Here is a 14561-nt window from a genome sequence, read left to right as displayed (position 1 = left end):
ATATAACTTCTACTGTTTTGTATTACACATGCTAAATTAATTTTAAAAATAGTATTTATAGTTTGCAACATTTTAAATGTATAAATTCATAAATCACCACTTTAATTTTTATTTTAATTACACTATTTTTGCTGATAATATTGTTAATATTTGATTTTTTTAATTAATTTCTTTATTTTGTTTTGTATAGATTTAGATTAGTTTAAATAAACCTGCATTATTATACATAAAATAAACATTGCTCTTATTAAAGACTCAAACAGAGACAAAGCCAAACTTTTATTTACTAATCACGACAAATCATTTTAGGTAACGTTAGTTGACATAAGCATAGTGAACGCGCATCATAGATATTTACATTCATTTATCCATGAACGCGCATAAGTAGAAGTGTTTATTTCCGGTTTGATTGGTCCTCCTGCTGTAGCTATGATCATGTGGTTGTCATGTGATGGTCAGCTGTGGTTTGTTTAGATCGGAAACTCACAGTATCAGTATTTCAGATTAAATCCTGCAGTTTAATCTTCGAGGACTGTTTATTATTTATCTCCATAGTGTGCTGTTTGTTATTGTATAATGCGCGCTCATCGGCGGAAGCTCCTGAGCTGATCTTCCTCTTCTTCTTCCTCCTCGTCTGCTGTCCATCTTCAGGATGCTGGAGGCTCTGAGCAGGAGTGATGCTGGAGCTCAGGCGGTGCTGGAGGTGGATTTGTTGGCGGATGGAGAGCTCTGTGTGGGGCTGAAAGACTGGCGGAGGGTGAAGCTGAGCGCGGGCCCGTCACTGCTGTGCTGCGTGAACGCGCAGGGGGAAACCAGTCTGAGGAACATCAGCGACAGCAGGAGAGCTGAGCATACACTACAGCACACCTGTGTAGAGTGAGTCACACACACACTTAACCTGAGCATACACTACAGCACACCTGTGTAGAGTGAGTCACACACACCTCAACCGGGCAAACTACAGCAGACCTGCAGTCTACACATACACACACTGTACATACTACTTTATACACCAACATACACACTCTGTACACACAAACACAGTACATACTGCACACTTTGTTCACACACTCACACTGTACATATTACACACTTTGTACAGACACACACACACTTAGTATTACATACTTTACACACTGACTTTCTTTCTGTAAATACTCTGTGTTACATGTTATATATTGTACACACACAACTCTGTACATACAGCACACCACATGCACACACACACACACTATACATACTAAACACTCATTACACACACACTATACATACTACACACTTTGGACACACACACACTCTGCATACTACACACTACATACTTCAGACTATTGCAAAATAATAAATATTGAAAAGAATTTTTAAGGTGCATTTATTACACTGTGAGGCTTTCTTATATCTTCAAGATTTATTTATTTATTATTATTCATTTATTTTATTTTATTATTTATTTATAATTATTATTTAGTTTAATTATCTTTTCATTATTTAATTAAATAATTTATTATTTTTATTATTTAATTTATTATTTTTTTATAAATTTATTTTATTTGTTTATTATTTTTGTTTATTATTTATTTGATTTATTTATGATTTATTTATGTATTATTTATTTGTTTTATTTGTTTATTGTTTATTTTGTTTATTTATTAATTTATGATTTATTTAATTTATTTGTTATTTATTAATTTGTTTATTGTGTTTTATTTATTTATTTTGTTTATGTAATTTTTTCTTTATTAGATATTATTTATTTATTTAATATTTATTTATTATTTATTTATTATTTATTTATTTTTGTTTATTTATTAATTTCCTATCTAATTGTTTATTTTGTTTATTTATTTATTTAATATTTAATTATTTATTAATTTAGGATTTATCTTTTAAATATTTATTTTATTTATTTGTTATTTATTTATTTATTTATGATTTATTTATGATTTATTTTATTTAGCATTTTTTCGGTTGTTTATTATTTATTTATTATTTTATTCATTTATTATTTATTTTATTTAATTATTTATTTATTATATGTTATTTATTTATTTATTATTTTTTATTATTATTATTTCGTTTATTTAATTGTCTTTTCAATATTTAATTAAATAATTTATTTTTTTATTATTTAATTTATTTTTTTATTAATTTATTTTATTTGTTTATTAGTTTTTGTTTATTATTCATTTTATTTATTTATGATTTATTTATGTATTATTTATTCATTTATTATTTATTTTGTTTATTTTTTATTTATGATTTATTTATTTTATTTGTTATTTATTAATTTGTTTATTGTGTATTATTTATTTATTTATTTTGTTTATGTAATTATTTATTTATTAGATATTATTTATTTATTTAATATGTATTAATTATTTATTTATAATTTATTCATTTTTGTTTATTTATTAATTTCCTATCTAATTGTTTATTTTGTTTATTTATTTATTTAATATTTAATTATTTATTTATTTAGGATTTATCTATTTATTTGTTATTCATTTATTTATTTATTTTTTATTTAGGATTTATTTATTCATTATTTTATTTCTTTTTCAGTTGTTTATTATTTATTAAATATTTTATTTATTTATTTGTTATTTTTTATTTTTTTATTTATTTATTACATGTTATTTATTTATTTGTTTATTTATATATTTACTTATTAACTAGTGTGTTTCCCTGTATTCCTGATCATATGCATTTGTGTGTTGACTCTCCAGTTTCTTGTGGGAGGATGTGAGTGTGAGCAGCGGTGCACGTGTGAAGCCAAAGCTGCTGCTGCTAGACTCTGAGTTTTCTCTGCATATGTATGATGTGGATCAGGATGATCAGCCGGAGCTGGTGTGTGAAACATCCTCTAATACACTGCTTCAGATCATCAAACACACACACGCCGGTAAGAGAACTGAACATCACCTCCATTACATGTAACAATGCACTTTAAATACAAATATTAAAGGTGTGTGTGTGTGTGTGTGTTGTTTCAGACATGTGTGCTGTGGCGTCTGTGAGGCTGTTGTGTTTCTCTGAGGGCCGCTGTATGTTGCTGGTGAACACGTGTGTGTTACTGCAGCTCAGACTAACGGAGGACACACTGGAGCCCATATCCTGCTGCCGCCTCGGTGTGGAGTGTGTGGAGGAGTGTGTTGACTGCCGGCTGTGCAGAGGAGCTCTCTTCATCCTCCTTAACAGCGGACTCTCATGTATCCTTCAACACACACACTCAATTTGAACAGCGGATGGCGTTCTAGACTACTTTATAACAGCAGATGGCGTTCTAGACTAATTTATAACAAAAGATGGCACTCTAGGCTACTTTATAACTACAGACAGTGCTCTAGACTAGATTTGAACAGCAGATGGCGCTCTAGGCTACTTTATAACAGCAGATGGCGCTCTAGACTAATTTATAACAGAAGATGGCACTCTAGGCTACTTTATAACTACAGACAGTGCTCTAGACTCGATTTGAACAGCAGATGGCGCTCTATGCTACTTTATTACAGCAGATGGCGCTCTAGACTAATTTATAACAAAAGATGGCACTCTAGGCTACTTTATAACTACAGACAGTGCTCTAGACTAGATTTGAACAGCAGATGGCGCTCTAGGCTACTTTATAACAGCAGATGGCGCTCTAGACTAATTTATAACAGAAGATGGCACTCTAGGCTACTTTATAACTACAGACAGTGCTCTAGACTAGATTTGAACAGCAGATGGCGCTCTAGGCTACTTTATAACAGCAGATGGCGCTCTAGACTAATTTATAACAAAAGATGGCACTCTAGGCTACTTTATAACTACAGACAGTGCTCTAGACTCGATTTGAACAGCAGATGGCGCTCTATGCTACTTTATAACAGCAGATGGCGCTCTAGACTAGTTTATAACAGCATATACACATATGAGCACATACATACACACACATATATATAGCTCTAGGCCTGTTTTTAGCAGCAGATGGCGCTCTAGGCTAGATTTAAACAGCAGACAGTGCTCTAGGCTAGTTTTTAACAGCAGACGGCCCTCTAGGTTTCTTCATAACAACAGATGGTGCTCTAGACTTGATTTAAACAGCAGATGGTGCTCTAGACTACTTTATAACAGCAGATGGGACTCTTAACTACTTTATAACAGCAAATGGCGCTCTAGACTAATTTATAACAGCAGACAGCGCTCTAGACTCGATTTGAATAGCAGATGGCGCTCTAGGCTAGTTTATAACAGCAGACGGTGCACTAGAATCGATTTGAACAACAGATGGCGCTCTAGACTAATTTAAAACAGCAGACGGTGCTCTAGACTACTTTATAACAGCAGATGGCGCTCTTAACTACTGTATAACAGCAGATGGTGCTCTAGACTAATTTATAACAGCAGACAGCCCTCTAGACTCGATTTGAATAGCAGATGGCGCTCTAGGCTAGTTTATAACAGCAGGCGGCGCTCTAGACTTGATTTGAACAGCAGATGGCGCTCTAGACTTGTTTATTTCAGCAAACAGTGTACTAGACTCGATTTGAACAGCAGATGGTGCTCTAGGCTAGTTTATCACAGCAGACAAGCTAGGTTTAACAGCAGATGGCCCTCTAATCTAGTTGGTAACAGCACTCTAGGCTCTAGACTAGGCTGGCTAGTTTTGAACAGGAGATGGTGTTCTAGACTAGATTTGAACAGCAGATGGTGTTCTAGACTAGATTTCAACAACAGATAGTGCTCTAGACTAGATTTCAACAGCAGATGGTGCTCTAGGCAGGCTAGTTTTGAACAGTAGATGGCGCTCTAGGCAGGCTAGTTTTGAACAGTAGATGGCGCTCTAGGCTAAATTTCATCAGCAGATGGCTCCTTAGGCTACTTTGCACTAGCAGATGGCACTCTAGGCTAGTTTGTGAGAGCAAATGGCGCTCTAGACTAGATTTGAACAGCAGATGGCGCTCTAGGCTGGCTAGTTTTTTACAGCAGATGGCGCTCTACAATAGATTTCAACAGAAGATAGCACTTTAGGCTACTTTTTAACAGCAATTGGCACACTAGGCTAGATTTGAACAGCAGATGGCGCTCTAGACTACTTTATAACAGCAGATGGCACTTTAGACTACTATATGACAGCATACGGTGCTCTAGGCTGGTTTGACAGCAGATGGCGCTCTAGACTAGATTTGAACAGCAGATGGCGCTCTAGGCAGACTAGATTTCAACAGCAGATAGCGTTTTAGGCTACTTTGTAATAGCAGATGGCACACTAGGCTAGATTTGAACATCAGATGGCGCTCTGGGCAGGCTAGTTTTGAATGGCGCTCTAGGCTAGATTTCATCAGCAGATGGCTCTTAGGGCTACTTTTTAACAGCAGATGGCACTCTAGGCTAGTTTGTGACAGCAGATGGCGCTCTAGACTAGATTTGAACAGAAGATGTCACTCTAGGCTTGTTTTTAACAGTAGATGGCGCTCAAGGCTATTATTTATTTTCTGTTTTGTTCTGGGCAGTTTCTTTATCACGTGTGTCAGATGTGTTTGACAGCACTGACGGGCAGCTGTTGGCGAAGGTGGATTTTCCCTCATACTGCTGCAATGCTGGTGTTTCTCCATCCACCTCCTCCTTCTGTCTGCTCCAGATCTCTGCTGATCTCAGTACGGCTGTGAGCGTCACACGGCAGAACCAGGCCTACGCCGTACACCTCGACCACTACTTCAGGTGCACAGACACCGCCAACAAATATAGATATAAACCTAAATTTATTAAAAATAAATAAATTGTTAAGATTAATAATACTAATTTTAAGTATATATATATATATATATATATATATATATATATATATATATATATATATATATATATATATAATTGTGAATGTGTGTATATATAAACAAAAGTAATTTACAGCTGTTTTTTTTATTTACGTATATCTATTGTGTGTGTGTGTTTCAGTGTGTATACCGATCACCTGTACTGTCGTGCGGCCCCCATTCGTCCATTCCTCAGGCCTGTTGAATCCTGGGATCAGGACAGTCTCTCCAGCTCCACCCACAGTCTATCAGCACTAAATAAACCCCTGCAGGCCGACCGGTACTGTTTAAACCAGCCGCACACTTACTGTTTTCTGTCTTTCTGCTCTGACATGTTCATTCTGTCATCTTCAGGTCGTGGGAGTCTCGTCTGTCTGCGCTCTACAATCAAACTAAAGCTCCTGTTCGTCCCGTTCACATTTCACCCTGGTATAAAGACTTTCCTCACATCGAATGCCGTCGCGCAGCCGCTACAGCTAAACTCTGCCATTCCTCCGTGAAGACAGGGGGCGCCGTTATGTCTTTTAATGTGCCAGATGGAGCCACACCAGCAGGACTCAACGTGTCAGAGTTTTCAGCACTAATTACGTTCGTTTCTCCTGCTAACGCTAATACGGTTCTGGCCTACTGGGATCTGGAGAACGAAAGTGTGACGTATCATCGTGCAGATGCTAATGCTATTCCTGTGCAGAGATCAGCAGAGGAGAACCTGTGTCTATTACTAAAGAGTAAGATTCTCTTGATTCTGAAAATATTTTTCCCAAATGAATTGGATTTGCATATTTTCGAATCATGTTTTAAACTTACGAATTGGATTTGCATATTCTTGAATCGTGTTTTAAACTTACAAATTGGATTTGCAAAATTTTAAATCTTGTATTAAACTTACGAATTGGATTTGTGTATTTTTGAGTCATGTTTTAAACTTACAAATTGGAGTTGCGAATTTTTGTATCGTGTTTTAAACTTACGAATTGGATTTGCGAATTTTTAAATCTTGTTAAACTTACGAATTGGATTTGTGTATCTTTGAATCATGTTTTAAAGTTTTGATTTTGATTTGTGTATTTTTGTATGGTGTTTTAAACTTACGAATTGGAGTTGCGAATTTTTGAATAATGTTTTAAACTTGCGAATTTATAGATCATGTTTTATACTTTCGAATTGGATTTACGAATTTTAAAATCGGGTTTTAATTTTACAAAATTATTTAAACGTATAAATTGGAGTTGCAAATTTTGAATCGTGTTTTAAACTTTTGAATTTAAGTTGCGTATTTATGAATTGTGCTTTAAACATACAAATTGTAGTTGCACATTTTTGTATTGCGTTCTAAACTTTGAATTGGATTTTTGATTTTTTTGAATCGTGTTTTAAACTTCTGAATTGGATTTGTGCATTTTTGTATTGTTTTAAACTTACGAATTTTTTAATCATGTTTTATACTTTCAAATTGGAGTTGCAAATTTTTGAATCATGTTTTAAACTTATGAATTGAAGTAGCGTAATTTTGAATCGTGTTTTAAACTTACGAATTGGAGGAGAGAAATTTTGCAATCGTGTTTTAAACTTACGAATTGGAGTTGCGAATTTTTGAATCATGTTTTAAACCTTTTCCAAACATCAGTAGTAGTACAACCACCCCTCCCCCAGTCTCCCAGAATTTCGACAAATGTTGTCAGGTATGCATTAAATATGTCTGTATTTTGATCCTGCTTTTGTTGTTGTTCTGGCAGCGTCGGGTCTGTCAGTGGTGCTGTTCTGCGTTTCTCAGGATGAGCTGCTCAACAGACTGATGGTGTTCGGCAGCGCAGGAACAGTGGATTCACTCTGCCATCTGAACGCATGGGGGCGCTGTTCAATCCCTATACACGCCCTGCAGGTACACACACACACACACACACTCATCCACTTCCCCATCTGAACACATGGGGGCGCTGTTCAATCCCTATACACGCCATGCATTAATATAAAACAGTGGTGTCTTAGTGATGCTAAAATAAATGACAGATGGAACATTTTTTGAATGTGTGTTTGTGTGCGTTTGTTCATGTGTGTGTGTTCAGGCGGGTCTGAAGAACCATCAGCTGGACACAGTGGATTTCTTCCTGAAGAGTAAAGAGAACATCTTGAGTTCTTCATCCGGCTTCAGTCCAGGAGATCCTCCTCCGTCATCCTCCAACACACACACTCATCTGCGGAGTAAGACACACACCCGCTGCAGAAAACACCTCAGTTACCGCACAACCTCATCAGATATGATCAGTCACAAAATATCTGCTTCAGTATATGTGTGTGTGTGTGTGTGTGTGTGTGTGTGCGTGTGTGTGTGTGTGTGTGTTTCAGGTATCGAAGCTCTGTGTCCTGCCCTGGATCTCCTGCGCTCTGCGATTCGAGACACACACACTGAAGCTCAGAGTCAACAGTTCTGTGAGCAGCTCTTGAGCATCACTATGAGCTTCCTGAACACACAGACCAGAGTCCTGCTGAGCGGAGCGCACGGTAACACACACACACAGACTTATATACACACATATTATAAACACCATACACACATACAAACACTGACATATACACACTGTATGAAAACCATACACACTTGTACACACACACTCATATACACCCACATATTTAGACACAAACATACATGCACACGCACTAGAAACACTTTTACACACACACACACACATATGCACACTATAAACATACACAATACACAAAACTATACACACACTTTTACACACACACACAAACACACCATTTTTAAAAACAATACACATGCATAAACACTTGTTCACACACACAGTCATATACACCCACTTACACACTTGTCAACACACACACTGTTAACACTGCACACAACCTTTTTAGCAACAACACGCAAGCACACACTATAAACACTATTCACAGACACGCATACACACTCTCCCTCTGTTTCTCACTCAGATCTGGATGATAACCTGCAGCAGTGTGTGTGTGTTCTGGACGGCTTCATCTCTGACCTGCGAGTGTTTCTGAAGAGATTCCCCTGGGGTGTCGGAGGAGACGCTCGCACACACACTGATGCTCATACACACACTGCAGCGTCCGGCCGAGAGGAGGAGCACCAGTGGATCTCACTGTCTGATGAGGTCAGAAACACTGCTCACACACACACACACACACACATGTAAGAGTTTAGATGTATGAGTCCATGTAGAGCATTAAATACAGCAGTTACAGCTTATATGCAGGATATGTTTACAGTCTTTATGTGTGCGCGCGTGTGTGTGTGTGTGTGTGTTGTGTGTTTCAGGAGGTTGTTCATCGCGCTGTCCTCAGCAGACGCATCCCTCATGCTCAGGCTCTCCTGCGCCGCCGCGGCTCCGCTGAACACACACTGCAGGACATCAGAAGGACTGGACTGAAACACACACACACCTGCCTGACCCTCCGAGACCTGCAGCAGGCCACAACACTGCTCACACACATGGTGAACACACACACACACACACCACTAAACACATATATCATTGAATCCAAGCTCACACACACCACTGAACAAAAGCACACACTACTGAACACACACATGCACACACACACAACTAAACACATGCGCACACACACCACTGAACACAAGCACATGCACACACCACTAAACACACACACACATGCACACATATAACTAAACACATGCAGACACACGCACACACACAGCTGAACACACACACACACCACATACTGAACACATGCACAAACACGCACACACCACTGAACACAAGCACACAAACACACACACACACACACCACTGAACACAAGCACACAAACACACACACTACCGAACACACACAAGTGCACACACACACCACTGAACACACACACACACACACCACTTAACACAAGCACACACTACTGAACACACAAACACACGCGCACGCACACAACTAAACACATGCACACACACACAACTGAACACACACAAACACACACACACCAACTACTGAATACATGCACTAACACACACACCCCACTGAACACACACCACTAAATACTTGCGCACACCCACATACACACAAACACCACTAAACATTTGCGCGCACACACACACACACACAAACTAACCACTGAATACATGCACAAACACAAACCCACCACTAAACACACACACACCACAGAACACACACACATCTAAACACAGGCACAAACACACACACACACCACTGAACACACACGCACACACACAACTAAACACATGCACAAACAAGCACACACCACTGAACACACACCACTAAACACATGCGCGCACACACATATACACACACCACTGAACACGCACCAGTAAACACATGCACACACACATACCACTGAACACATGCACAAACACACACATACTGTACATACACCACTAAACACGTACTCGTACAACTTACCACATGTGCACACACCACAGAACACACACGCACAAACATGCACATACACCACTGAACACACACACCAACACACAACATAACACAGAACACACACGCACAAACATGCACATACACCACTGAACACACACACAAACACTCACCACAGAACACATACACAAACATGCACAGACACCACTGAACACACACCACTAAACACATGCACACACAACACAGAACACAAGCACAAACACACACCACTGAACACACACACACACACAACTGAACATAAGTACACACACGCCACTCTACCCAAACACTGAGCACACACCACTAGACACATCTGCACACACACACACACACAACACAACACAGAACACACACACACACACACCACAGAAAACATGCACAAACATGCACACACACACCACTGAACCCACACCACTAAACACATCCACACACAACACAGAACACAAGCACAAACACACACCACTGAACACACACACACACAACTGAACATAAGTACACACACACACACACACACACCACTCTACCCAAACACTGAGCACACACACACAAACACCACTGAACACACACCACTTGACACATCTGCACACACACACACACACAACACAGAACACACACACACACAAACACACCACAGAAAACATGCACAAACATGCACACACACCACTGAACACACACCACTAAACACATGCACACACAACACAGAACACAAGCACAAACACACACAACTGAACATAAGTACACACACACCACTCTACCCAAACACTGAGCACACACACACACACACCCACAAACACCACTGAACACACTACTAGACACATCTGCACACACACAACACAACACAGAACACAGAAAACATGCACAAACATGCACACACACACACCACTGAACACATGCACACACAACACAGAACACAAGCACAAATACACACCACTGAACATAAGTACACACACACACACACACCACTCTACCTAAACACTGAGCACACACACATTCACACACACAAACACCACTGAACACATGCACACACACACACACACACACACACACACACACACACACACACACACACATTCTTGATCGTGTCTCTGTGTTTCAGGGCTTTAATGTAAAGGAGCAGCTGCACAACATCTGTGTTTACACAGCCGATCGGGATCTAAGGGCCTTCATGGTGAGAGCGAGAGACACATCTGCTTTAAGTCAAGGATTCACCTCTCAGATTCTGAAAACTAGACACTGGATCTTTGTAACGTCTCTCTATGTGTGTGTGTGTGTCAGGTGGAGGAGCTGCAGAAGCAGCATCATCTCTCCGCTGACGAGCTGAAGCAGGTGAACTTCATCCACACCATTGAGAGTCTGTGCTCCAAACCAGCCAACAGGAGCTCCAGACGACTGGACGCCAACAGGTGAGCTCACACGAGGGGCGGGGCTAAGGATACGTCATCCAATCAGAGTCCTCAGAGAAGGTGTTTAGGGCTCCAGCATACTGTATATTAGAGTATTCAACAAATATCATAGAGTGTATTCATTTTGTGTAATTATAGTGTGTATAGTGTGGTGTGTGTAGATCTGCAACTGTACACTGTAAACACTGTAAACATGATCATGTCCGTGTAAACGGTGAATTCAAAATAGGATTATGGTTTTATTTTGAGCTGTGTTGTGCTTTGGTTGTGTATGCTCTCTGATGTGTGTATGTGTGTTTGTGTATGTGTGCATGTGTCTTGTGTGTACGTGCGTGTGTGTCTGTTCGTGTGTTTGCGTGCCTGTGCACGGTTGTATGTGTGTGCGAACGTGTGTATGTGCGGTTGTGTCCATGCGTGCGGGATTGTGTGTGTGTGTGCATGCGTGCATGTGTGTGCATGTGTTTGTGTGCGCATGTGTATGCGTTTGTGTGTGTGTGTGTGTGTGCGCAATCATGTGTGTATGTGCGTGTGTGCATGTGGGTGCGTGCGTGATCGAATGTGCGTGTGTGCAATCGTGTGTGTGTGCATGCGTATGTGCGTGTGTGTGTGTTTGTGTGGATGGCCGTGTGTGTGTGTGTGTGTGTGTGCAATCATGTGTGTATGTGCGTTTATGTGCACCGTCGTGTGTGCGTGCGTGATTGAATGTGCGTGTGTGCAATCGTGTGTGTGTATGCATGCGTTTGTGTTTATGTGGATGGCCGTGTGTGTGTGTGTGTGTGTGCATGTGTATGCGTTTGTGTGTGTGTGTGTGCGCAATCATGTGTGTATGTGCGTGTGTGCATGTGGGTGCGTGCGTGATCGAATGTGCGTGTGTGCAATCGTGTGTGTGTGCATGCGTATGTGCGTGTGTGTGTGTTTGTGTGGATGGCCGTGTGTGTGTGTGTGTGTGTGTGTGTGCAATCATGTGTGTATGTGCGTTTATGTGCACCGTCGTGTGTGCGTGCGTGATTGAATGTGCGTGTGTGCAATCGTGTGTGTGTGTGCATGCGTTTGTGTTTATGTGGATGGCCGTGTGTGTGTGTGTGTGTGCATGTGTATGCGTTTGTGTGTGTGTGTGTGTGTGCGCAATCATGTGTGTATGTGCGTGTGTGCATGTGGGTGCGTGCGTGATCGAATGTGCGTGTGTGCAATCGTGTGTGTGTGCATGCGTATGTGCGTGTGTGTGTGTTTGTGTGGATGGCCGTGTGTGTGTGTGTGTGTGCAATCATGTGTGTATGTGCGTTTATGTGCACCGTCGTGTGTGCGTGCGTGATTGAATGTGCGTGTGTGCAATCGTGTGTGTGTGTGCATGCGTTTGTGTTTATGTGGATGGCCGTGTGTGTGTGTGTGTGTGCATGTGTATGCTTTTGTGTGTGCGTGTGTGCGCAATCATGTGTGTATGTGCGTGTGTGCGCGATCGTGTGTGCATGTGGGTGCATGTGTGATCGTATGTGCGTGTGTGCGCATGTATGTGCGTGTGTGTGTTTGTGTGCATGGCCGTGTGTGTGTGTGTGTGTGTGTGTGTGTGTGCGCGTGCCTGTGTGCATGTGTATGCATGCGTTTGTGTGCACGGTCGTGTGTGTGTGTGTGTGTGTGTACATGATGTGCACATGATCGTGTGCAATTTGTGTGTATGTGCATTTGCGGTTGTGTGTGTGCGCGCCATTGGTCATGTGTGTGTGTGTGTGTGTGGGGTGGGGGGGGGGTCATTTTTGTATGTTTGTGTACATGGTTGTGTGTGTGTGCGTGCTTATGTATATGCATGCATATATATGTGTGTGTGTGTGTGTGTGTGTGTGTGTGTGTGTGTGTGTGTGTGTGTGTGTGTTCTTGTGTGTGCGTGCATGTGTGTGTGTGTGTGTGTGTGTGTGTGTGTGTGTGTGTGTGTGTGTGTGTGTGTGTGTTCTTGGGTGTGCGTGCATGTGTGTGTGTTCTTGTGTGTGCGTGCATGCGTATGTGTGTGTGTGTTCAGAGTGCTGCAGGTGAGCCGCTGTGACCCTCAGAGTCGCCGTCTGCTGGAGAAGCTCCTCCAGGACTCAGACTCGTCCTCCACGTCTCTGCTGGATCCGCTGCGTCTGCACTGGGTCAAACACTGGGACAGAGACGCGCAGACGCACATCCTGCTGTCCCGCACACACACACACAGTGAGTCCAGCACTGCCACAGCACATTCAGATACACACTCCACGATCAATTCGGTGTTGAAGAGGTGTGTGTGTGTGTTGTGTGTTAGCTCAGTGTTCAGGGGACGCGGCGGTGCTGTGGGCGTATCTGACATCTCTGCATGACTCGGTCCGCTGCTCTGCATGGCTGTCATCATCATCTGTGTGTGAGCGAGAGAGCAGCGCTGCCCCCTGCTGGCCACAGCTCACAGCACACGTCCTGGACACCTGCACCCGCTGTGGAGAACACCTGCGCAACATCATCCTGGACCAGCTCGCACGGTCGGACACGCACACACATACACGAACATACATTTATACACACACATCGTCACTCACACATACACACACACAGCCTAACATGCATACTCATTCACACAAACACACACACATTCACATTTATATATATACACACACACACACATATACATGCATATAGATATTTGCATGTGTATATAGATGTACTCACACACACTCAAACATACTAACTTGCATGTACACACACAAACAGACACACACAAACACACACACACACACACACTGTCATCAGCTGCTAACATGAGCTGTTGTGTTCAGACAGGGGCAGTTTGTGCCGGCCGAGATGCAGGACTTCCAGCAGCTGCTGTGGAGACTGGCTCAGGCTGGAGGAGTGATGCATGATGGGAAGGAGCCTTCGCTTCCTCAGGCTGGAGGAGTGATGCATGATGGGAAGGAGCTCTGCTGTTCACAGGAGCAGGAGTTTCACC

The 14561-nt window shown here is 41.2% G+C and overlaps 1 protein-coding gene across 4 annotated transcripts in view; it reads left to right on the top strand.

The window, feature by feature from the left end:
• The first annotated feature begins 443 nt into the window (after positions 1-443).
• spg11 (SPG11 vesicle trafficking associated, spatacsin) overlaps positions 444-14561 on the top strand; it is a 42638-nt gene continuing 28520 nt past the window's right edge. For 3 of the 4 annotated variants that reach the window (XR_015525875.1, XR_015525876.1, NM_001194994.2), the window contains 16 exon segments: positions 444-876; positions 2724-2899; positions 2991-3206; positions 5514-5700; positions 5938-6075; positions 6150-6523; positions 7532-7677; positions 7862-7997; positions 8142-8297; positions 8742-8926; positions 9091-9267; positions 11308-11379; positions 11487-11614; positions 13626-13798; positions 13887-14097; positions 14392-14561. The exon segment at positions 14392-14561 is cut by the window's right edge and continues 70 nt beyond it. Coding sequence is in view for 2 of the 4 variants with exons in the window: in NM_001194994.2 (NP_001181923.2) it covers positions 653-876; positions 2724-2899; positions 2991-3206; positions 5514-5700; positions 5938-6075; positions 6150-6523; positions 7532-7677; positions 7862-7997; positions 8142-8297; positions 8742-8926; positions 9091-9267; positions 11308-11379; positions 11487-11614; positions 13626-13798; positions 13887-14097; positions 14392-14561 (2869 nt within the window). In the remaining 2 variants the exon portion in view is untranslated. 4 annotated transcript variants of the gene reach the window in all.

Source organism: Danio rerio, chromosome 25, assembly GCF_052040795.2.
Source record: "Danio rerio strain M-AB ecotype USA chromosome 25, GRCz13ab, whole genome shotgun sequence".
Lineage (NCBI taxonomy): Eukaryota > Metazoa > Chordata > Actinopteri > Cypriniformes > Danionidae > Danio > Danio rerio.
This window is presented reverse-complemented; position numbering and strand designations above follow the sequence as displayed.